Source organism: Portunus trituberculatus, chromosome 29, assembly GCF_017591435.1.
Source record: "Portunus trituberculatus isolate SZX2019 chromosome 29, ASM1759143v1, whole genome shotgun sequence".
In the NCBI taxonomy this organism is placed as follows: domain Eukaryota; kingdom Metazoa; phylum Arthropoda; class Malacostraca; order Decapoda; family Portunidae; genus Portunus; species Portunus trituberculatus.
The window spans coordinates 5800619-5826274 of NC_059283.1; the positions used below are offsets into that span (position 1 = coordinate 5800619).

Here is a 25656-nt window from a genome sequence, read left to right on the forward strand (position 1 = left end):
TTATTGTGGCGAATGTACAGCTTGTGTTAGTTATGAAAGATTTTTGATATGTTATAGTTTGAGAGAGAGAGAGAGAGAGAGAGAGAGAGAGAGAGAGAGAGAGAGAGGGGGAGGGGGAAGATGCCAGCGGAGCAATAACACAAAATGCAGATATACATACAAACAAAAAAGAGAAAATCATCTTTATTTGTCATTAATCTTACATTCAATAATATGACACTGACAGAGCTACACGGATAACTGAGGCAAGTCAAGTCGAGACAAGACGAACCGAACGAAAACACAACATTCTCTCCAATATTTTCTCAAGACGATGAACGCAAACAGAATCTGCGTTGAGGATAAGAGTAAGTCAACAAAACCCCACGTGGTTGAGATTCAAGACTATGAATATAAAAGTGATTTCATTCTCACACTATTAAATATCCCACATTCCTGTCCCGGCGCGCACGTGCTGTCTGTATCTTGTTTTCATTATGAGCCCCGAGCATACAGCCCCTCCGCCTCCAGCTGTTACATGCCTCCCTAAAAGATCTCCGTTCCTGCTGAGAGATGCTAAGGGATGGATTCAGAAACTAGAGGCGTGTTGTTATGATATGTACCTCCCTTTAAACCTTCTTGTGATGTTACATATGGTAAAGTTTGATGTTTATTGGGGTCATAATGCACATTTTAAGCCCCTGTTGATGCTAAATATGGCATGATTTTAACTTGCTGACTTAAAATGTTGTTATGATATGTACCTCCCTTTAAACCTTCTTGTGATGTTACATATGGTAAAGTCTGATGTTTATTGGGGTCATAATGCATATTTTAAGCCCCTGTTGATGCTAAATATGGCATGATTTTAACTTGCTGACTTAAAAATCTTTAAATCTTTATGGAAGTTAACAAAAGTACGGTTCAAAGTTGGCTGAGCTCAGATTATCTTTTGATATCTCTGATTAAGCTGGATATGGTATGATTTTATACTGATGAGATAACTTACCTATTTTAAACTTTTATTGGATTTAAAAATTGCATGATTTAAAGATTACTTAAGCCGGAATTTGCCTCGAAGTTCTCTCACAGCTATAGATGGTATCAATTTAGCTCGCTGAGTTCATAAACTTCAAAAGAATACCATGACTTTGACTCCTGAGGTTAAAGACTACATTTTTTTTTTCCCTGGGAGAGTTCAGGATGACACGATCTATACAGGCAGACCGAGTCCCAAAAGGTAGTACGACACAGATTCAACACCCCTGGCACACTGTACGCCCTCCAGCCACTACAGGATGACGCAGGAGGAGGAATCGTCAGACATTGCAGGAGGGAAGGCAGTAGTGCACCGTCCCCCGTTCATAACCAGATGAAACACGCCCACATGCCCCGCCCCGGCCAGGTGACGCGCCCATCTCACGGTGTCGGCGTCCACCTCGTCGCGCCTCCCTGGACACACCAAAGAGCCGGACATTAATCCCTCGCAACGGCCTCTCACTAATGCCCTGATAAGGCTGAGATATGAGCGCCGTGAGGTATGGTGGGGGATATACAGAGAGATACACCCTTATATTTTCATGCAGTGGTTATGCCAAGGGATTAAATTGGAGGGAAATACTTGCTATATGGACTTAAGGAGGGAAAATCTATATGTTCTTAGGTAGAAAATTATATATTTCGTGGCTTTACGGGATATATTATAGTTTTACTTTGAGTGAATGAATGAATGAGAATGTTTTGGATAAGCTACTTACACACACATATACATCTCGTTTTCCTGTAAGAATAAGATGTAAATTACGATATTCTTATACGAAACCTGACTTTCTCGTAAATATGAAGTGACATACATGAAAACAAGGAAAAGGTAGAACGACAACATAAGATTAAGTTACACTCTCAATATAGACACAATAATTGGGTTAGCGTGAGGGCAGAGGGAAAAGTTATGGCTACTTGATAAATATGAAGCGACAAGCACGAAAAAAGAAAAATGTAAAAACGATAAGATAATATTAAGTTTCACCTTCAATACAGAAAATAATTGGATAAATAAGTGCGAGGGGAACGATTATAAGTTTTCGACGAACATGAAACGACATAAACAAGAAAAAAATATACAAAAAAGTAAAACGATAACACAAGAGTAAGTTTCTCCCTCCAAGACACAATAGCCGGGATGGTGACTAGTGAGTGCAGTGTGGGTGGTAATGCGTCACCGTGTTACCTCTGGTGAAGACAAGCTGGGTGTGGATGGTGAGGAGGGTGCCCTGAGAGGTGTAGACCCAGGAATTCAGGCGGTTTACAGTCTGATCCACGGGTTCCCACTGGCCACGCCCACACACTCCAATTGCTACACACGCACAGACACACAAACACGTATTAAACCTACAAGAACTCATGAAAACCTAATAAAATTGAAATAAAACTCCACTGAAGAAAGCTACATCTTAATCGTGTTTACTGTTAATTATCGAGCTTACTGGAGTAATTTGTAACTATTCTGTTTCAAGGAAGGCATAAATTTTACGCCTACATATACACACATGATATTAAATCCATCAAAGCCTTTAAAAACATAACCAAACACTATAGAAAACTCAAACTCAAAGCTCCATTCATGATCATGATTATTGTTTGCCGTTCACATTGTTACTCACTGATGTCATAACTGGAATGAACTGTAATTTTCTAACTTTTTATTTCAATATAATACTTACGTGACGAAGCGAGCTTGGGAACAAATGTCTTGAATCGCAGGCCTGACACCACCTTGCTTTTTGTCTCTCCTGCCTCGGCCACGTTGATCACTCCTGGCAGGCTGCTCACATCTGCGGGCACACACATGCATACAAAAGGCTCTGGCGAAACAGGTATAGCCGTGCACAGATATCAGGGTACGTACCGCAAGAAGACTGAGCTATAAGATCAAAGTAGACGTTTACGAATTTTAGCCAATGCTTTCTGTCAGGCAAGTAAAATATACTTCGACATTTCTCCTCCTTACCTTTCAATGACAACCTGCAGTACTTGATGCTACGATTAGGGTTAAAGTTAATATCAATGTTCACTACTGCATTCATTCAGGCCAGTCTGTCGAGCCCCTAATAATACTAATATTAGTAAAACAACGAAATTTTTAGTGAAGTGTCCCATGTATGCACGATTGTGTTCCAACTTTCTTCCTACCTTTTAGTGACAACCTGGATTCTTTATCATCTGCCTTTGAATCTTCCTCATTTTGTTTTTCAATGATTAGTGGAGGCAAAGTCACTCTAGAACTCTTCATGTCCTCCTGTTCTAGTTTATCCGCCTCCTCAGTTGAAGCTCTACTCGGGGACATGGAAGTAATCACATCTGCCACCTCGTCTTGCTTCTCTGCCTCGCCGTCTGCCTTTCTGTCTGCCTTGCCGTCGGTGTGATCCGTGAAGATGAGACGCACGAAGCTGGTGAACTTGTTGGGCAGGTGTCCCGGACTCTCCAGCGTCCAGGTGGTGGCGACGCTGGGCCGCCCTGACTTGAGTGGCAGGACCTGTGAAGAAGTTTGGTGAGGCTGCGTCCTGTTGAAACGCAACGTCTTTCCAGGTGCTTTTAGAATGTAAAGTTTTTGTTTCCTGTGGTTTTGTGTTATGACTGATATTGAAGATTAAAAAGAAATATAGGAAGGAATTGGTTTTCAGATAGTGATGGATGAATGGAACAGACTCGATAGCCAGGTTGTTATAGCCGAGCCTTTAGGGAGCTTTGAAGGATTGGACAAGTTTATAAATGAGGATGGTACAGGTGGAATAGTGCGTTCTACACATAGATTGCCACGTGTAGGCCTCATGGCTTCCTGCAGCTAATCTTATTTTTGCATAACAACATTTTCTCTTCTTCATTGCATTTTACTAACTTAACATTTAAATTCTAAACTTCTATCAATCACTAGTAGGCAACGATACACATTTCTGATACTTATCGTGCAAAAGAAATGACTATAGAGATGATAAACACGTTAATAAACCCATGACTCAGGAAGTAGCACCATTCATGAGAGAGGCAGAGGATAAGGAGAGAGAAAGGAAAGGGAGAAGTGAGGGAGACAGGTTCACACAACTCGCCTGCAGGTTAAGTAGCGTGACTCCCGGGGTAGAGTGACACCAGGCGACGGCGCGCTGCATCACATCAGACAGCGTTTCCCCTCTCCTGTCGACACACATGACGGCACTCAGACCTCAAGGCTACCCAAGCTTCGTCAGTGTATCGTGTACAAAATATACGAAGAAACGAAGCAAAAACAGAACAGACATAAAATAGAGATGAGAGAGAAGAGTTTTTCTTTATTGTTTTTTAGTGTTCGAGGTTCAAGACAAGACACTACAGTAACTAACTCCCTTAAAGAATACAGAGAGAAGAAAAAAATAGAGTAAAGAAAGAGAAAACAAAAGGAAAAAAAAAATCAGTGTATAAGTAAATAAAACAAAATAAAGAAATAAATACTAACAAATACTTTAAAGATAAGAAAACACTAAGTAAACAAAAAAAAAAAAATATTCTCTACTTCATAATACAAGAGAATAGTACGCAAATCTCTCTCTCTCTCTCTCTCTCTCTCTCTCTCTCTCTCTCTCTCTCTCTCTCTCTCTCTCTCTCTCTCTCTCTCTCTCTCTCTCTCTCTCTCTCACCTGGAAGGACCGTCACTCTTGGCCTTGGGAAGGAAATCTCTGAGGCCAAGCTTGGACCGCGTTAGGGACACCTGCATGGAGTTCCTGTGGTAGTGAGTCACGAAAAACACACGTAACGTCCGGCAGTACCTGAGGGAGAGACAGTCATGTATAGAGGAGTGTTACGTTAGTTGTGGGTAGAGAGAGGTGTGTGAGGTTAAGATGACGAGGAGGATGAATAAGATAGATAGATTGGTAGATAGAATGATAGATAAATTGATAGATAGATAAGATAACGAGAAGGATGAAACAGAGGCCACTAAGTATAGATAGATAGATAAACAGATAGATAGATAGATAGACAGACATAAATAAACAAACCGCATATTAAGAAAATGATGGTAATTTGACTACTACTACTACTACTACTACTACTACTACTACTACTACTACTACTACTACTACTACTACTACTACTACTATCCACACACTCACATCGTGTATCCATGCTGGCTGAAAGCGAGGCGTGACTTGTCTGTATCTACGTCCATCTCAACCACACCGCTCATTGGAGTATCCTGCAAGAGAGAGAGAGAGAGAGAGAGAGAGAGAGAGAGAGAGAGAGAGAGAGAGAGAGAGAGAGAGAGAGAGAGAGAGAAGTTACTAGACCGCACGTTGGCCTTACTCATGGGGTATCTGGTAACAATGACAAAAAAAGAGGGTAAATCAACTGAATTCAGGAACAGAAACGGACGCAATGCCATATAGGTAAAAATGTTGGTGATTGTAGTGGTGTTGAAGGTCACTATCTAAACTATTTCTGTTCTAGGCATAATTTAAACGCCTACGGTTGTACAGAGAGTGAATCAGTCTTCATACACGTTACAAACTTCATGTAGTCTGTCTTACCCTAAACTTTTACGATTCTAATATTGTTAACTTTAAAAATTCATCAGCAAAGTTATCGTAATCTAAAATAACCTACTCTAACTTCAAATTATTACGATTCTAGGTAGTAAATCTGATCTTTATCTTTAATGCATATGACAAACCTAATCTATATATATCTTTTTGTAACCTAACCTAACCTAACTTAACCTAACCTAACCAAAACATACTACGGTTCTAAAATAATAAATAGCAAACTTAACCTTTCTAAGTGCTACAACAAACTAAACCTAATAATCCTAACCAAAAACATAATCTAACCTAATCTAACCCAAACCAATACGGCTCTAAAGAAAACAATATCAATTTTAAACCTTACAACACACACATGAATAACCAACAAACAATGTCTAGTAATAACAACTGAATCACCGACAGACAGACAAACACTGGACACCACAAAACCAAACAGACTTCTTTAACCTGACGAGGACATTAACTTGAACCACATCACAGGAGCAAGAAAGGAGGGAAAAGAGCGAAAGTCAAGTGAGAGTCATTGGAGAGTCAAGCGAGAGTTAAATGAGTAACTCCAGCACTTACAAAACTGAGCAAAAAAAAGTGTTAGTAAAAAGTAGAAATCAGATCTGAGTGGGCAAACAAGGCAAGCATCATGGTAACGGGGGAGGAGAGGCAATGATGCTGGCGACATTACCAGAACGGAGAGGAATGGAGGTGGAGGTGGAGGAGGAGGAGGAGGAATATACAAAGGAATACAAAGGAGGAGCAAAGAGAAGTAGGCCTATCTGGGTCTTACTAGGCTGCTTGTGGTCTACTATATCTAAACTAATGCTAGAGAAAAAAGCAAAGGCGAAGGCTCCTCCCCACCCACCACTCCCTCCACACAAAGACTGTCAAGAAATAAGGAAAAGCTATACAACATAGATAATTGTGTAGAAATTTTGATGAGGAATGAGAAGAGAGTTAAGCGGCTATCACTATCGAGGAGGAGGAGGAGGAGGAGGAGGAGGAGGAGGAGGAGGAGGAGGAGGAGGAGGAGGCGGAGGAGGAGGAGGAAATGATGATGAGGTGGATGAAAGATGGATTGTTTGATAGATAGATAGATAGATAGATAGATAGATAGATAGATAGATAGATAGACACACCAGTCGATAGATCAAGAGGAAGAAGAATAAGAAAAAAAAAACTAGGAGAGAGAAAGAAAGAAATATAAACAGATGAAGAACAAGAATAACAAAGAAAGACGGAAAGGAAGAAGGATGGACCAACAAAACATAAAATAAAATAAAAGAAAAAGAGACAGATAAATGTAGAGATATGAAAACGCAGAATAACAACAAAAATAAGAACAGGAGCAAGAAACTAGAAAAAAAAAATAAGATAAACTGACAGACAACCAAAAAAACACACAAAACAAAACAAACAAACCAATCAATTCCACACACAATCGCAAAAAGAAGAAGAAGAAGAAGAAGAAGAAGAAGAAGAAGAAGAAGAAAAGACGAAAAAGAAGAAGAAGAAGAAGAAGAAGAAGAAGAAGAAGAAGAAGAAGAAGAAGAAGAAGAAGAAGAAGAAGAAGAAGAAGAAGAAGAAAGCCCTAAAATTAAGCTTAGGATATCGAGGCCACACGACGCCTGCTGGGCAACGAGAGAGGGGGCTGGGGGCGGGAACTGGGGACAGGGAGTTAGGGAGTAGCAGTAAGGATCAACAGAGAGCCTAGTGTGTCTGCATTGAGGAGCAGCCTTCATAATACCCAGCATCCCACACACACGATGATACCAGCTAGGCAACAGGCAAGAGTGGCAGTAGTAGTAGTAGTAGTAGTAGTAGTAGTAGTAGTAGTAGTAGTAGTAGTAGTAGTAGTAGTAGTAGTAGTAGTAGTAGTAGTAGTAGTAGTAGAAGAAGAAGAAGAAGAAGAAGAAGAAGAAGAAGAAGAAGAAGAAGAAGAAGAAGAAGAAGAAGAAGAAGAAGAAAAAAGTAGTAGTAGTAGTAGTAGTAGTAGTAGTAGTAGATGCTTACGGCACTTTTTTTCTCATACTTATAATCTACACGTGTTTTCTTGCTCTATATCCTTACCTGTAGCTATTCTATATCTGCTAAGTCTTTTGAAAATATACCCTACTTTTATCATTGTTTTAATCCTGTTTTGTAGGTTTATTGTTCAATTTTAAACGATTCTAATTTTATAAACATGTCACTCTATGCATCAGTCTCATTTGCCTGTTGTTATTCTGGGAGCTGAGTGAACGTACGTGATTCTTTCATATTTTCCTGCATGTTTCACTTCCTGTCTGTTACTTCCGTTATCTTTTTCTCTCTCCACTTCCTCTTTTGTGAGTTTTGGGTATTTCCCACTGTACAGCGTAACTATTTATCTATACACCATACCCATGATCTATTAAACTATTTCATAACACATAAAGTACACCATAAACAATAGATGTGAGTTTAAACACCACTAAATATTTCAAACTCGAAGTGCGAGGAAGAACAAGGCAGAGCATGAGTAGGTGGAGAAAGTGGAGGAGAATAGTGATAGGATGTGGAGTGCGGTGGCGTTCATTAGCTTAATAGGAAGAATGGAGCGAGAGAGGCGGAGGACGAGGGGGAGGGAAGGGGATGGGCGGACAACGCTTGTTAAGACTGATGGAGAGCGAGGGGAGTTAAGAGGAGCAGTTGATGGCTAAGAGGGTGGTTTTAACGGAGCTGTGGTGGGAGTAACAAAGAACGAGTGAGATATTAGCCTTGGAAAAGACGCGGCGGTTAATTAATTATGAAGAGCTAGGGAGTGGTCTGCTATAGTTGCAAGAGAAGGCAACTGCAAGTGTAAAGCAAGGAAGGAAGGAGTTTGTTATAGCTGAGACGATAGCAAGATTAGATGACAAGAAATAAGAGACATTACAATTAGCCAGAAAGACAGACATGCGGGTTACAAATAAGAGATGAACAGTTATGAGTGTGAGACAAGGAAGGAGTTGGTTATAAAAGTTATAAAATCTAAGATGAAAGCAGAAGAGCATATAAAAGGACCGAACAATAAGAGGAGACATTATGATTAGCTGGAAAGACTTACATGTGAGTTATCAGTGAAAGATGAACAATTATGAATATATGAAAAAAACAACGAAGGTAAACCAGAAGCAATCTATATAAAGAAACAAGCGAAAAGTAAGTAAAACATCGTGATTACCTGAAAGACGGATGAGACAAAAAGATTAACAGTTTAACTAAGAGAAACTATAGAAAGATGAGAATAATTTTAACAAGGAAGATGGAGACAAAAGATTTAAACAATAAAAAAATGTTATAAAAGTTCTCTGAGTGAAGACACGAGCCAGGGTTATATAAGGAGAGATAGGTAGGCAGTTAGTGAATAATTGAGGGGATGGACGGAAAGAGGAAGACAGAAAAGGAACTGGGTCGATTGTATGAATAAATGAGGAAGAAAAGAGCGAAGCAGATAATGTTTTCACGACAAATCACGGACGGAGACTTGGAGTAAAAACAAAAGATAAATAACTGAAAAAAAGTTTGAAAATATGATAAAGTCAGATAGACAGATCTAACGTTACAGAAGGATAATGAATAAGTTAGGCGACCTTAAACAAGTCGGAAAGAAAAAGAAAAATTTGAAAGAAGTGATACGAGCAAAAAAAAAAAAAATGAAAGAAAAGAAGAGAAAAATGAAATGCTCCAAATGAAAAGCAAAAGCGTCTATATTACAATTGAGATAAAAAAAAGAATGAAACAATAAAAAAAATAACTATGAGAGCCTATAGCGTGTACATGAGAGAGAGAGAGAGAGAGAGAGAGAGAGAGAGAGAGAGGGGTGATAGGACAGACAACCAGCCAGCACAATCCCACCCACCACGGTTTGCACGGAGACAATGCGGGAAGGAGTGATGCGAGTGGCGAGGTAACCGTTGAGCCGCTCCATCAAAACAGTCGCGTCGTCATAATCTCGGCTAAAGCGGTTCTTCCTATCGAGGTATGGCGCATAGTCCCTGAAACTAAGGAGACAGCGTCCCTCGTGCCCGCTTTCCTCTGGTAATCGTATCCACACTCGCAAGCCCCTAGGAGAGATGAGAGAGACAAGGGTGAGAACTGAGTAATATGAGGAGACACTGTCATTAGTTAGATATACTGAGAAAAGATGAGAAAGACAAGATAAGACTGAAGAATAAGGGAGACACTGTGATTAGCTAGACAGAAATATGCTAAGAAAAGATGAGAAAGACAAGACAAAACTGAACTATAAGAGTTGAAATTGTGATTAGCTTGACAAAAATATTATGAAAGATGAGAAAGACAAGCCAAGACTGAACAATACGAGTAGACATTGTGATCAGCAAGACAGAAATATCATAAAAGATGAAAAAGACAAGACAACACTGAATAACAGGAGACACTGATTAGCTAGAAAGAAATGTGAGTTATTAATGAAAGATGAGTGAAATGTTAGAAGCGCAAGGAAGGTAAAACGGAAGCAAGGTAGCTGAAGAGATGAACGAAAAGTAAGTAGCTGAGGTAAAACGAAAGCAAGATAAAAGAAATGAACGAAAAGTAAGTAGTTAAGGTAATAAAAAAAAAAAAAACAAGATTAAAGAAACGAAGGAAAAGCAAGTAGTGAAAGTAAAACGAAAGCCAGATCAAAGAAACGAAGGTAAAGTAAGTTGTCTGAGTGATTCAGTGGGTTCGTTAATGTGGCGCCTTGACCCTGACACGCCCAGCCACACCTCACACTCAGACACACCCACACTTTTTCTTTATATTGGCTCGCGACTTCAGTGAGCCTTTTTTTTTTTTTTTTGTAATTGTCCTTACCAGCGCTCCTCCTACATAATAAATAGGAATGACTAGATGAATAAATAAGACAGTAAATTGACACACCCAACAGTAACAACACACTCTACCTCACCCACTACACCTAACATTTCCCCAAACACGCTCAGTTACACCTTGCACTCAAACCCACCTAGCGTTCCAGACACGCACCTACATAGCAACACACTCAACTCACCCAACACACCTGAAAACACCTTTAACTAATATCACCCACACCTGACACAACAAATATTTTCAGAAACACACACAGTTACACTCGCTACACTCAACACTCTAGCAACGTATCCTACTTCATCTGATACACCCAAATCTATACAAACACACCCTACCACACTTCACTCGCACTCATACATATCTAAACTATCAAAAAATCTCCAGACCCACACTTTAGTAACACATAACACACCAAGACCCTTAGTAACACACGCAATCACATTTAACACACTTGCAATACTTCCCACACCTAATACCGTCACTACCTCACCTAAATAATACACATAATATCCAAATCTGATTAAATATACAGGGAAAAATCGTGCCAATATTGCATAAATCACCGTAAGAAGTGGCGCCGGTTAATAATTAAGTGAAGGAACGAATGAATTAACAAATAATGATCAATATTTCGTAATCTGAAGAGAGAGAGAGAGAGAGAGAGAGAGAGAGAGAGAGAGAGAGAGAGAGAGCCCTCAGACATTATCTATACCTGAGATGGGTGGTAGTGGGCCAGGAGTCGGGGAGAAAAGCTTGTGAGCCGGTGAAGGAGAAGGGAAGCGTCTCACAGTTGACCACTTCAGCTTTCTCGTAGCGGGCCAGCCATTCATTCGCCTGCTGGACCGTCTCGCTAACAAGACAAGAGGGAAGAAGGAATTGTTAGTTAGAATCACTACACGAGTCATAGTAAACATATCAGTTAACATGAGACCACTGAAATTTGTGTATCTTTTTCTCTATTCATATATTTGTCTATCTATCTAGTTAGTTATGTAGTTGGTTATCTGTTGTTTATCTTTTCATGTACGGGGAGCTCTGGTCATGGGAAAAGGACAAAAAAAAAAAAGAAGAAAAAAAAAAAGCTTTCAAAAGTGCCAACCCCAAATAAAAGTGTATCACGAAATATTCAAATTTTCATAGTAATATTTGAGCTATTTTTTGTCCCAGGGTAGGTGGGTTATATCGAGTCTTCTTAGAGGCAGAACAAAGTCGTGAATTAGTAAACAATGCAGAAAAAACTGGTTTGTTTTATTCACTCTGCGGCTGCGATTGGTCCATTCTCCTCCCCCTTACTGCACCGTGCCAGCGACAGGCTCCGTGTTTATCTGCTGTTTGTTTACGCTTGGGTCTGTTACGTAAGCTCGTGCTGGTGCCGTGAGTGTGGAATGCTGGGGGGTGACGGATTCAATGAAAGACTGCGAGAACCACCACAAGAAAAAAGAAGGAAAAGAAACACATACAACTGAAAAACAGAACAAACACAAGCGTCACGCACACACACACACACACACACACACACACACACACACACACACTGGGGATGACTTATTCAATAAACGACTGTAACAATAACGAAAAGAACAAGAAAAGAAACACACACAAGAAAATATAATAAAAAAACGGGACAAACACAAGCAACACACATACACACACACGCACACACACACTGGCAGCCCGGCGGTAAAAATAAAACGATGTGGGCCACCATGGAAAATTACCGACGCCCTTGTGTCTGACGTACTCGCTCGCCATGGGCATGCGGGGCGCGCCTGCTGCTACACTTGTTGGCCACCCGCGCCCATGACACGGGCAAGAATGCGAGGGTGCGCCCCTGTGCTGCCATGTCAGTACGTTTTTTTTTTTTTTTCATATCTTTTTATTGTTTTAAGGACTTTCTTTTTTTTTTATATAGATTACTGATTATAAGGACCTTTTTTCGATGTTGGATCTTTTGTAGTGCTTTCTCATGACTATTTATATTTATTTATTATTTATTTCTATTGTTTTAAGGACTGTTATGATAGACTATTGATTTAAGGGTATTATTTTTTTCATATTGAATCTTTTGTAGTGCCTTCTGATGGGCATCTAGATTTATTGTTCATTTCTGCTATTTGTATTTATTATAAGAATTGGTGCATTTTTTTATTTTTATCATTTTCTTGTACACTTTCTAAGCACAAAGTATGTATTAGTTAACAAAAGTTGTACCATCCTAATCTCTCATCCTTCACATCTCAGTTATCCTTCGTGATATAAACTATTCGTTATTTTCTGTACGCGTTGTCCTTGATCCTTGATAACACGAAGGTATCCGGTGTAAGCTAACGTACCCTGTCTGGTATTGGTTACTCGTCGTCACCAGATATACAGGACACAGGCATGTATGTAGTGTATACTGTATATCTGACTCATTCGGTTCTGATTATACATAACCTGGTATTGTAAGGGAAGAATTATCCGTCCTCTGTACCTCAGTGAATTACAAGAAAGATAAGAGTGTTAGTCTTAGTACACATTCTTTGGTATTCACCGCACCTTACATCCGACCGTTGCCTGGCCCTCCTCTCTCCTTGTCTCCCGCCCGGTCCCGCCACCTCAGCCTCATTCAAATAACCTTGCTGATACAATACCCTTCGTCTTATTGCTACTCTCGTGCGGTTCTCCTCAAAGGCGCGGTTATGGGCTTCGTAAGGGATTATTTTTATCCTGACCAGGGAGGAGGGAAGGGGAGAAGGGAAGTAGCTAGAAAGAGAGAGAGAGAGAGTCGAGAGGAGCGCGCGTTGGCCAAACCGATATTTACACCAAATGTCATGTGACGTCACGGAAGTCATGACGTCACTAGGAGAGCCCGGATTGGCTATAAGGCGTCCAGAGAATGAGGTATGTGGAGTAATTTATATAGAGGGCCTTGATCTTCTGTTCCAGGGCCACAGCCAGCAATGCACTCCAGTTGCGAGGCAAAGGTGCTAGTACTGTGTCTGGGTGGAAATCTGAGCGCCGAATTTATGGAGTTTTGTGTTACTGAGTTTGTTTTTAGTTAAATTTGTTTTTAGTTACATGAGTCTGGGTAGAAATTTGGAGTCACCTGCTTTACACTTGGGTTATGTGTTGCTAAGTTTGTTTAGTTATTGTAATACACGAGTAATCTACGTAACGTTGATCGAGTAATCTTCCGGTGACTTTATGAAAGGCAACTAATTCCTATTCTTTTTCATGCAAGTATTAAAGTAATGAATGAAATTGATAGAAATGAATGAAACCTGATACAAAGTGTTCAAACAACAAGACTACCTTACGGAACGCCATGATAGATTCGTAAAATAGTACGTTATGTATAAAACTTATGAAAATTAGAAAAATCAACAACCACTCGGAAAAGAAAACTGACTAAAAAAAAAAAAATATATTAACTTTAAAACTCTACTCCTTACAGTGAAGTTGAGAATAAAAACGAGTAAAAAATATAAAACTCGCATAAATTTTGGTTGTTTTCTGCTCAGCGAGAACCACAAGCACTTAAAGAGTCCCAGAGCGTTGACCCGCTGCTGTGATTGACCTCCTCCTTGTGGCGTGACCTCAGAGGGACTAAAACTAGGTCTCTGTATCGTTTGCTTGCATCCTTGCTTGTCTGCTTCCTTGTATTTGGTATCGTTGTTTTGTTGTTCTATTTCTCCCTTCTTCCTTCCTTTCTTTCTTTATTTCTTCTTCATTGCGTGTAATAATTATCTACACGTGCATGATCGCTTTTAATGTTCTTGTTATTGTTCTTGCTGTTCCACTTCTTTTATTATCCTCTTCCTCCTCCTCCTCTTCTTCCCTCTTTGCTGCGCATGATTGCTGTTACTATCATCATTTGCTTTTGCTGCCATTACGTGCGCGCACACACACACACACACACACACACACACACACACACACACACACACTTTTTCTATTTAATGAGTGGAAGTAAAGAAAATTTTGTCTATTCAATGAGTGGAAGTAAAGAAAATAATAGTTGTATTGACTTCTGGGAATTGTATTGCAAGGAAGAATGAGTTTACATGGTACTGTGTGTGGCCACACGTGTGTGTGTGTGTGTGTGTGTGTGTGTGTGTGTGTGTGTGTGTGTGTGTGTGTGTGTGTGTGTGTGTGTGTGTGTGTGTGTGTGTGTGTGTGTGTGTGTGTGTGTGTGTGTGTGTGTGTGTGTGTGTGTGTGTGTGTGTGTGTGTGTGTAAGGACAGCTTGACTTCACTATTGACTACCTTAAAGAAGAGGAAAAATAAGAAAGGAAAAAAATAACAAGACATGATGATAATAATAATAATAATAATAATAATAACGGATGACATGATTTGCTCTCTCTCTCTCTCTCTCTCTCTCTCTCTCTCTCTCTCTCTCTCTCTCTCTCTCTCTCTCTCTGAACCAGACTTACTTTCAGCATTGTAATTACCTTAATTTTACACTTGGGACTAAGACAAAGTTAAGGCAATTTTCTTCTTTCTTATCATTTGCACTTATCTTCTTTATCTACTGGATGACATATTTTTAGACGCGCTTGCGGACCAACATAGATCGATCCTTTACACACCCACCCATTCAAACCCCCTCCCCCCCCAACACACGTGCCAATTTCCTATTCAATTTCCACTCAATACCTGACATCCTCTGACGAATCAATCACTTCAACGTAACAACCATTTAATTCACCAAGATAAGAGAGAGAGAGAGAGAGAGAGAGAGAGAGAGAGAGAGAGAGAGAGAGAGAGAGAGAGAGAGAGAGAGAGAGAGAGAGAGAGAGAGAGAAAAAATTAACATGTATGTCAGTTAACCTTCTCAGTACCGTGACGCGTTTCCATATTCATTTTGTTTACTATCTGGAGATTTTAAACAGATTCGGAAACTCATGTGGGGGATTAAAATAGTGAAGACTGTGGCTATTAATCTTCTGACCTCCACAGACCCTTCCTAATGTAAAATAAAATTATATAATTGTACCCAAATCTCTAGGTAAAAATGTGCCCCAGTACTGAAGGGGTTAATATTGTTTAACTGTGGGAGAACCAAGAGCTGTGTGGCGAGAGTGGAGTGAGGTGGTGGTGGGAGAGTGGAGTGAGGATGGGAGGTGAGGAGTAGAGCATGTGTGGAGTGAATGGAGTGGTGAAAAGCTCCTCTGTGATAAGCTGGTGGAGGCGCTGATTAGTTTGAAGAAGGTAAGAGGTTGCCTTGTGCTTGCCAGAGAGAGAGAGAGAGAGAGAGAGAGAGAGAGAGAGAGAGAGAGAGAGAGAGTCGAATTAGAGATGCGGATGCTCTAGGGACTATGTGGATGAACTATGAATAGGAATGGAAACGTGGCAGGAATAATGGATGAGTTTGAGGTGGAGTGGATAGACTAAGGCGTGGGAATAGCTGGGATAGTAAGACGAGAACGTGGTTGATCTTGAGACTGGATGAGCTACAAAGATGATCACCAGTATATAAAGGACAATAGATGAATAAGAGAAGGAATGTATGGACTGCAGGACGAGGAATGAAAAAAAAAAAGTGTAAAAGTTCATTCATTTGGATAAAGAGAAAGAAAAATGGGAGAAGAATGTGATGAAAGAATAAGGAGAAGATAGATGCATTGATTGTGAAGGAATGGAAGAAAAGACGAAGAAAATGTGTGAGGAACGGAAAAAAAAAAAATGATAAAAGAAGGCGGTAAAGAAATATGCATGGATGAGAAGAAAAGGATGAGGAATTTAAGCCAATACTGACAAACATAACAGAGGGAAGAAACGAATGAGGAATGGTTAAAAAAAAAAAAAAGAGACTGACATGTAGAAAGAAGAGAAAATGAACGAGGAACGTAATGTGACAAACAGGAGGTGAGAGGGAAGGCATAAAGAAGTAAAGCTAAAGACGTCCATTATCCCATTTCTTAGCCAATCCTTAGTTCCTGTCCTCCACTTCAAAACTAGGTCTCGTACATCAAGGCCTGCATTCAGACACTGGTAATGGAGGACAGACACGCACGAAACGAATAAAACTGGAGACACAACACGTTCAGAATCAGACCAGTGAAGTGCATTGAGTCATGGAGGCAGTTTGGTCCAGCAACATCCATTTAGTGCAAGGCCAAGGGAGACACGAAGAGGGGGTACTAAACAAGCAAGCAAGGAAAGCAAGGGAAGGGAAGCAAGGTGTCAAGCACACTCGTTACTACTAGATCAATACGTTAACCTCACCTTCGTCACCTTAGCTCCGTCACCTCACCTTCCGCAGCAACACTAAACAACTTCCTTAAACTCTCCAGTACCAGGACGCTTTTCCATATTCATTCTGGTTACTATTTGGCGATTTTATAAAGCTTCAGAAAATTATAGGGGGATTGAAATATTGAAGACTCTGGCCATTAATCTTTTGACCTCCATAGACCATTCCTAATGTAAATAAAATCGTCTAATCATACCCAAAAATGAAGGTAAACATGTGTTACAGTATTGAAGGGGTTAATGTCATGCATGGTTTATTCTTCTGCAAACCCATCATGGTGTTGTAACCCAAGGAATTTCAAGCGATAAATAAATAAATAAAATAAGGATATGACACAGAAAGAATGGAAGGAGGGAGGGTAGAAATCAATGAGGAAGGAAGAAAGGTACAAGTAAGAAATGAAGGGACAAAGAAAGATACAAAGGATGAACCGAGAGAGGAAGAGAGAGCAGTAGAAAGAAATTATCGAGGATGAGAGAATGGTCAGATGAAAAAAAAAAAAAGAAACAAGTGGAAAAAAAAGTAGAAGAAAGAACCGAAGGAAGAAGAATATAAACACCAAACTAATAACTAAGCATACGAAAAATCAATCACAAACAGAAAAAAAAGAGGAAAAAACAAAAACAAAACTCAAAAACATAAGACAATATTACTGGGATCGACCACAAGAGAAACCAAGAAAACAAAACAACCAGTACCTAAATGTCACTTCTCCATTCACTATCCTTACGTATCCGAGGTCAGGTGGGCGGTAAGTAGAGGAACACCCACCTGAAGCTTTGGTAGGTGGTGGTGCAGCAGGTGGACTGGTCAGGGTCTGGTTGAGGGAGGAAGTCCTTGCATATAAGTCCTCCTGGCGAGGCTGCGATCGAATTGTCCACCCAGCGCCCGTTCTGGAGAGACAGTGAGAACGAGTAAGTGATGGGAGGATATGTGTGGACAAGATAATGAGGGAAGAGACGAGAGAAGAGGAATAGGATATGAGGAAGGATAATAAGGAGAGGGACACGAAAATGAGACAGTGAGGGAAGGGATGTGTAGATTAGAAAGTGAAGGAAGAGATGAGAGAATGGGATACGAGAACAAGGAAATGAGAGAAGAGATGTAAGAACGAGGAGGAACTAAATGGGATACACGAATGAGGTAATATGGAAAGAGATATGAGAAAGAGAAAATGAGGAAAGGAACGTGACAAGTGAGATAATGAGGAACGAGATGATGAGGAAAAGCTTTAATCCCTCATGAGAACTATTTCTAGAGGTCATATAGATGGTTAGTCAGATTTCACGCAGTTTTTTACACGGTGATGATACAGAATACTTGTTAAACCATTGCTAGTCTTGAAAAACCCCTTAAAGATCCTGTAGCTTTTAGTAGAGAATTTAAAAGTATAGTGTGACCTTTTTCAGTTTTTATTTTCTGTTTCTCTTGGCTAAAAACTCTTAAAATAGACTAGATATAGATTAGATAGAAAAATCGATAATAAACAAATGAAATTGATGAAATGGAATAAAAAGATAAAAGACACAGGATAGTTTGAGATTGACGTACGAAACAAAAGAAAGAGACAACGCTAGCTACCGCCACCAACTTTTCTTGGAAAGGTACTATTCATCTCTGCGTCGGGGTTAGTTCCAGCCAGATGAATCCGGACTGGAGGCGCTCCGTGCTGCCTGGAATGAACTGGTAAGGGGATTAGGAGAGCGTCCAGGCATTGGCACGGGAATAAGACATGTGATCGATGCTTTATTGTGTTCATATATGTAGAGATCACGTGCTAAAGGTGAACACATGAGCACCTCTACACAATGCTGACCTTTTAATAATTGAGTAGCGAGTGTCAGAAATTTGAATTAATTAAACATTTAACTGAGCAACTGATGCATACTAAACTCTGGAACTCTCCGCTTGCTTCTGTATTTCTACCTTGTAACTTTTCACAAGAGGGAGGTATCTTTGTCTTTATATGAGCCCCGCACCTTAATGGGTCTTTATTATTGTAATCTTTGTTGCCCTTGCTAGCGCCCTTCCTACACAATGATAATAAAGAAAAAGAAAATACTGAGGCTGCCGCGTGTAGGTTTTACGACAATTCTTGCAGCTTCACATATTTGCTTGCGTTGTAAAGAGAGTTTCGTTTCTTAGGCTTCTTCGTTTTACCCACAATATAACAATCAATATTTTCTTACATTTCATACTCTAATTCTGTTTCTGCGTCAATAAATGGATACCATAAAAATTTTACGTGACATTCAGTTAAACCTCAACACTCAGTCTGTCTTTCCCGTCCTTCCATGCACGTCTTTGTGATACGGCTAACCTTTTCATGTTTCCAGGTCTAGTTAGATCCAGTTTGAACACGTGGCCACTGGAACACTCAACCCAACACAACACGACACGCACACTAGATGTAGCTGTCCTACACACGCACACACAGACATACAATCATTATGACTTCACGCAATACAGCATAAAAAAAAAAAAAGAAAAGAAAACTAATTCACATATATACATACACAATAAACTATGACTCTGCACTTACTTACAACAGCATAGCACGCCCACAGGACACATATACACCACATACAAACACAACTCAAAAACAACCAAAGTCTATAACTCAAACACATAATATAAACATAATACACCATAAACCACCAACATACAAACAGCATTAACACACACACCAGTACACACACAGACACTCTAAATACCACATTTCAAGTCACATCCACATCAAAGCACGCCGGAAGCTACACCCACACCCACACCTGCAGCCACAGCCACACCCACACCCCATGACGCGTATCTTCAGGCCGGTATCACACAGGCTAATTCCGTCTGGCAGTGTTGGCTTCACGCCCTGCTGACGCCGCTACTCCTTTGTCACCACGCGCAGTAAACACCCAATGCTCCAATGCCCAGCGACTCTCCATTACCTTATACTGCTGCAGCCTCGTAATAAAACTCTCCGCTCTCTCAGTGATATTCCTGAAAGGGTAGAGAGACTAGTCCGTTTCTCATGTATTTGTGGAACTATTAGTAAAGTCACGGAAATATTCTTGAAATTCTTATGAAATTAAACTCGCTCTCATGCTCTCATTAGATTTTGAAAAAGCAAGATTAGTCTGGTTTTCATGTATTTTCTGTACTCACTAAGGGTGTATTCGTATAAAAAAAACTCACTAAAGTCATGAACTTGAAAACTATAACAGTATTAGAAGTTGTATAGACGTTGTAGTGTTTGGGAATCCAGTCTTTGTTCCACTCTCCAGACTGCAGAAGGTATTGGCGAGAGTGGAGTACAAAGAACCCGCAGCTCGCAAAGACTTCGTGTAGTTTTGTTTGTCTGATTCGTGTCTGTCGTGACCCATGACCAACAAGGTGACGTATCGAGCCTCCAAACCCACACACACACACACACACACACACAACCTGCAGTGTGTAATCAGGTCACTCTGTTTCCATGACTCTCGCTTGATGTCTGGACCACGCTCAGCTAAACAAACTATTGATGTTCTTTTTCTTTCCCTTTTTTTTTTATGAGTTCACGTGTTACTGAGTCATCGAACTGGCGAAATCGAATGTTCCCGTTCACCTCGATGTATTTATGATTAGAAAACGTTATGTATATTAGGATTTCATATGTAATTCAGGCACACAAGGCTTTCCATCTCTTAGGAGTATCGGTCGCTCCGTCTCAGACCACTCAAGCTTCGTGAATGGAATATCTATACTACAACTCATTCTACATGTCATTCAAGTATTACAGAAATGTTTGAAACGCACTAAAAACTTGGCCATTATTTGAGTGGTCGATGTGACTCCATGCAGGAAATCAGGCCCCAAAGGATGACGGGAAGCAGTCACCATCTGATTCATGTATTCGAAGCTCCGTGTTAGAATAAACGAAAATAATGAAACGAAGATCTGTTTGGCTAGTACAAGTCCCACAGAGAAGCTATAGACACTAAAAACGATGCCAATGGACGAAAAAGAAGACGAAACCACCAGATTCCCGAATTATTAGAAACTCCTTGTTAAAAATAAGTAAGTAAATAAAACAACAATCTGAGCAGCTTTTGAGACACCAGAAGCAACAAAAACACCCCAAAAAGGCGCAGGGAATGAGGAGGGGAGACATCACGCCGGAGCCAGACTGACCTCAAACTTCTGGGCAGTGAACGGCCTCCCCGGCAGCGAGGAGGAGCACATGTCTGGCGGCGTGAGGTGTGACCACGGCGGGGATCAAGGGAACACTGCCGCTGGGTCACCTCGCCTCGTGCTGGATGGAAACCTGGAACTGGAATGCTGGAGCCGCGCCGCTTGTATATATGTATATATGTGTGTGTGTGTGTGTGTGTGTGTGTGTGTGTGTGTGTGTGTGTGTGTGTGTGTGTGTGTGTGTGTGTGTGTGTGTGTGTGTGTGTGTGTGTGTGTGTGTGTGTGTGTGTGTGTGTGTGTGTGTGTGTGTGTGTGTGTGTGTGTGTGTGTGGTGTAATCAAAGTTGTATGTGGTGATGATGCATAAATTAATAAGCGGGAAAAAGAAATCTTACTCATCGTGCCTGAGACAAAGTACAGTCTCCACTCCTTCTCTGTCATTAGCATTCCTGCCTGCACACTGAATTAAATCTGTGAGCAGTAAGAGTAAAGCTGCTACACATTATGCGGCATTACGATCGAGGCCAGTAACGTGAAGAGAGGAAAAGTGGATATATTTCTTTCAAATGATACGGAATTTTACTAATAGTGCTCTTCCATCTCAGTTCTAAGAGGCTTCATTCAGTAACTCGAGAACTACGACTATTATTACTACTACTACTACTACTACTACTACTACTACTACTACTACTACCACCCGCTCAAGAATACAAAACAAAATCACAAAATCTGAAAGCAACACAAGAATGGAACGACTTTCAATCCATTTTCTCCTTTCTTTTGCATTTTTCAGGTGCATTACCTCACACAGGTACCGTTCTGCTCCGTGAAATACCTCAGGTGACGGGACACGGACAGGTAACGATCGCTGGGAGGAAATGAATCTTAACCCCTCTCCCCAACCAGTCCGTCCCCAAATCTCTCCCTATCCCTCGCCTCCTCCTCCTCCTTCTGAAGCGTGGATCCTTTATTCCCTCCTCCTCCTCCTTCTCTTTCTCTTCCTCCTCCTCCTCCCACACTTGGCGAGCTCTTGTACCGGTCGTAAAGTAACAATAAACACACTGCACTCTGTACTGAAGGAGGACTGCGAAGGGGGACTGCGCTAATCACACCGGTTAAATAAAACTTAAAGCTGACGCAGAGATTATGAACGCCAAAATTATTGCTCCTATGGTAACGTACGGTCTATGTTCCCTTGTTAAATACACCATGATTAGTGTTTTTACTATCATTTCTATTTTTTTCAGCAAAAAATATGAATAATTCCAATCAGATACTTTAGAAACTTTAGGAAAGAAAATTCTAGTAAACTTCAAACTTCAGCTCTTTCGTCCCCTTCCTTCATTCAACATGCACGGCTAAATTACCCTGTTGTAAGTCCTAATTCCCTTATTCCACCTGTCCTCAATTAGCAGTGACGCGCCTTTACGCAGAAAAGGGATCAATACAGGTCTGCTGGTGACGTGCCGGAACCTCTAAGACACCCACTCAGAGGTTACAGTTCGCTCGATGGCCCCCCCGCCCTCCACTACCTCGAGTATCTGTTTCCAAGGTCCGTATCCTGAAACGCTATGCTCTCTCACTACGACTTCTTTTCAAGGCCACGCAGATGATTAGCATGGTTCTCATGAGCGTTTTTCCTGTATGTAATGTAGAAAAAACTTGATAATTTGCCACTATAATCGTGAACAAAACATAAGAAATCTGTGTAACTTCAACTAAAGCATTTTGAAAGTTGTCGAGGTATAGCGTGGAAGTGTTACGCGGATGTCTAAGAATGAGAAGCCATGGAGTGCACTGGAGCGAAAGAATACAGAAACCATGGATGTATTTTAAGCATCTCAGCGTTCCAACTTGACTATTAGCTCAGGTTCTAGTGGGAATTGTTACACCCTCAAGGTCGTTACGATTCTAGTGGTGGTTCAACGAATATTCTGCAATATTAACGGGAGACAAAGCGAAACAGGTTATCTTTGTGGCCTTTGAAGTGTCTCTAGACAAGATAACGTTTCGAAATGTGAGCGCAAATCAAGTTTTCTTCAATACATCTCCCGTTGCTGTAGGTGGTGCCTTTAAACCTGCATGTAAACTAATACGAAACTCAAGCACACCACTCGAAATGCTTGAGAGAGAGAGAGAGAGAGAGAGAGAGAGAGAGAGAGAGAGAGAGAGAGAGAGAGAAAAGGTTGGGAATGCTATTTTCAAACTTGACATTCTCCTGCTGTCACATGAACTGGACTTCGGTGATTCCCTTGAATTTCTTACATGGCATCACCGCGAGGCAAGGCGAAAGGATGAAAATAACTTGAAGAAACTTAGATAAACTCTTCAATCTGATCCGACGTTCATTTTTAGGAAAGTAAGCGATGAAGACAAAACAAAATCAAACATTCTGAGACGTAGGTGTATCAAGAAGAAAAGGAAAACAAAGCGAGGGAAACAAACAAAACAAAAAAACAAAAGAATAACATAGCATGCGTATGAGTAAACAAAAAACGGAGTATCAAACAGAAAACGAACCCCGGAGAACTAAGTTAAGACCTTGAGTTTGAATATTTCACGTGTTAATGACCTAAATCTCCACGTGGTGATGGTGAACGTGAGGGAAGAGTCTCGGAGTGCCAGTGCCAGAGTGCCCGGAGTGTGTGGCTAGTGAGTGTGCCCCTATTGACGTGGCACTCAATCACCCGCCAAGGTCATAGTGAAGGGAGTGTGTGTGGCACCATCCCTTGTAATGTATTCAATTATTTAACCCAACTGTAACACACACACACACACACACAATCACACGATGCGTAATTTTCAACGCATGGAGGAGGAGGAGGAGGAGGAGGAGGAGGAGGAGGAGGAGGGGGAGGAGGAGGAGGAAGAATCTGAGAGCATTAAAAATTTCACACATTTCTCAGAAACAGTGAGAGAGAGAGAGAGAGAGAGAGAGAGAGAGAGAGAGAGAGAGAGAGAGAGAGAGAGAGAGAGAGCTACTGTATTTTCATGACCCAGGTAATTCTTTATAGAAAATCAAAGCATGAATTACCGACACGCAAGACCTCCTCTGCAGTCGTTGGGAGAAGAAATGTTGGGTGTTTTGAAGGAGCTGTGACTTACATGTTGAGGAGGATGCGAGTAAAAATTTTAATCAGGTGTTAGCAAACTTCTTTGTTTTGGCTATACAAGTTAATATCTTCCCCCTTTTTTTTGCTAGTTTTTGTTTCTTATTAATCAGAAAACATATACCTTCTCCTATGGCACACTCTGTCACTCTTTTGGTACTGAATAACATTTCAAAACGTACCATTAGAGTGACTGAATGAAATAACAACAACAACAACAACAACGACAACGACGACGACGAGTAACAATAACGACAAAACACAACAAATCACACACACAAAAAAAAACAAGTCTGAAACCCACTGAGGTAAGAAAGAAATGTCTACCTGGCCATAAAACACCTGAACAATAACAACAGCAGCAGCAGCAGCAGCCTTCCCATTCATCAATAGATCGACCTGCCGCGCTGGTGTGGAGACTCAATAGACAAAAGGAAACAGAAGGAATATATAGGAAGTAACCGAGGGAATATGAGAAGGGATGCTTGAAGGAATGGGTGCTCTCTCTCTCTCTCTCTCTCTCTCTCTCTCTCTCTCTCTGAAATCATACATGAACGACGTAATTTAGTCTGGAACCGTGTGAAGTGGTACAAGAGAAAATAATGATAATGGTAGTGACAATCATGATAAATATTAATAGAGAATAATATGATCAGACACACAAATAACATGATAAATTAATATAGTAAAGATAACACACAATCTGACAATGCCAAAAAAAAAAAAAAAAAAAAAAAAAACTAAACAAAAACATCTTATTGTATCCCTTATTTATCATCTACTGTCACCACCACCACCACCACCAACACCACCATCACCAACAACAACAACTACTGCTACAACTACTACTACTAATCGTGATATGAACGCCACGCCTCCCGCCTCTTAGGGTCTCAGCGCACAGGTAATTGAAGTGATTAGCCCCCGCACACCTGCAATAACTTCCTTACCTCTGTGCTGGCGATAGACGAAGTAGCAGACATGCTCGCTGGCTGCAGGTGTCAACGCGAGGCTAATGTTACTCTTACTCAGTTTCCTTCCCAACTCCCGTTAAAATGTGAAGATATGCTAGTCTGTCAATCTGTTTATGTGATTCGTATTGCTATCTGGGTTCTGAAGTGTTTTGAGTCAGATGGGATTAAACTTTAAGAGAATTGTCTGTGCATTGTCCTTGCATCGACTGGTGGCGAAGAACGAGCGGAGAGCGTGCGAGGCGAGAGGAGCGTGGTCGTAGCGGGCGCCGAGCAGCAGAAGGGATGAGTGAGGTCTGCTTTGCCTCACCGCCTCCCTTGGGTCGCGCCACACTGCACGCGCACTGCTCACCAAGGTTAAGCCGTTCGATTTCCCGCAGCACTAAGTATTGATAGCCACTCACATATTAACGGATTCTATTTGTGGTGTACTGCGTGCGGTGTGTTTGTGGGTGAGCTGGACGTGCTTCATTCATGTGTCGATTGGTAATGATTCAAATGCACCCGCGGACCGAAGCAAAACCACGCATTACTTTTCCGTCTTAATTATTTGATATCTAGCGGCAATATAATCCATGTAAGGTATCAAATTCACATCTGACAAAAGCGAAATGGAGGAAACGATCATGCAGTATCAGTATTCGACCACAATGGAAAAAATCATGCGGTAACAGTATTCAACCTTCTGGTATTACTTTATATGTATTAATCACTTGAATTTTGGCAGCTGTACAATACACATTTACTTGGGAATACGATCGTACAGGAAGAGTTAATTAACCAAAATTCATGCAGA

At 40.8% G+C, this 25656-nt stretch overlaps 1 protein-coding gene across 4 annotated transcripts; it reads right to left on the reverse strand.

Annotated features, from left to right (window-relative positions):
* Positions 1 to 167: 167 nt before the first annotated feature.
* LOC123510530 lies at positions 168 to 25225 on the reverse strand. 4 transcript variants are annotated; one of them, XM_045265764.1, is made up of 11 exons: positions 24840 to 25225; positions 17388 to 17509; positions 11089 to 11226; positions 9406 to 9610; positions 5124 to 5206; positions 4650 to 4778; positions 4086 to 4170; positions 3172 to 3514; positions 2703 to 2813; positions 2210 to 2335; positions 168 to 1431 (listed from the first exon to the last, which is right to left on the reverse strand). In XM_045265764.1, the coding sequence occupies exons 1-11, from the start codon at positions 24870 to 24872 to the stop codon at positions 1271 to 1273; spliced, it is 1536 nt and encodes a 511-aa protein (XP_045121699.1). In that variant the 5' UTR covers positions 24873 to 25225; the 3' UTR covers positions 168 to 1270. The 4 variants fall into 4 exon arrangements, with proteins under 4 accessions (XP_045121699.1, XP_045121698.1, XP_045121700.1 ...); XM_045265763.1 differs by lacking the exon at positions 24840 to 25225 and adding an exon at positions 20781 to 20933; XM_045265765.1 differs by lacking the exons at positions 2703 to 2813; positions 24840 to 25225 and adding an exon at positions 20781 to 20933.
* Between the last annotated feature and the right edge of the window lie 431 nt (positions 25226 to 25656).

Excerpts from the sequence above, each read along its gene's own strand:
- LOC123510530 (XM_045265763.1), bottom strand. The coding sequence starts at position 20,831 with ATGTGCTCCTCCTCGCTGCCGGGGAGGCCGTTCACTGCCCAGAAGTTT. Across the intron at positions 11,227-17,387 it reads ACCACCTACCAAAGCTTCAG|CGAGACGGTCCAGCAGGCGA; the intron begins GTGGGTGTTCCT and ends TTGTCTTGTTAG. Across the intron at positions 5,207-9,405 it reads TTGTCTCCGTGCAAACCGTG|GATACTCCAATGAGCGGTGT; the intron begins GTGGGTGGGATT and ends TCTCTCTTGCAG.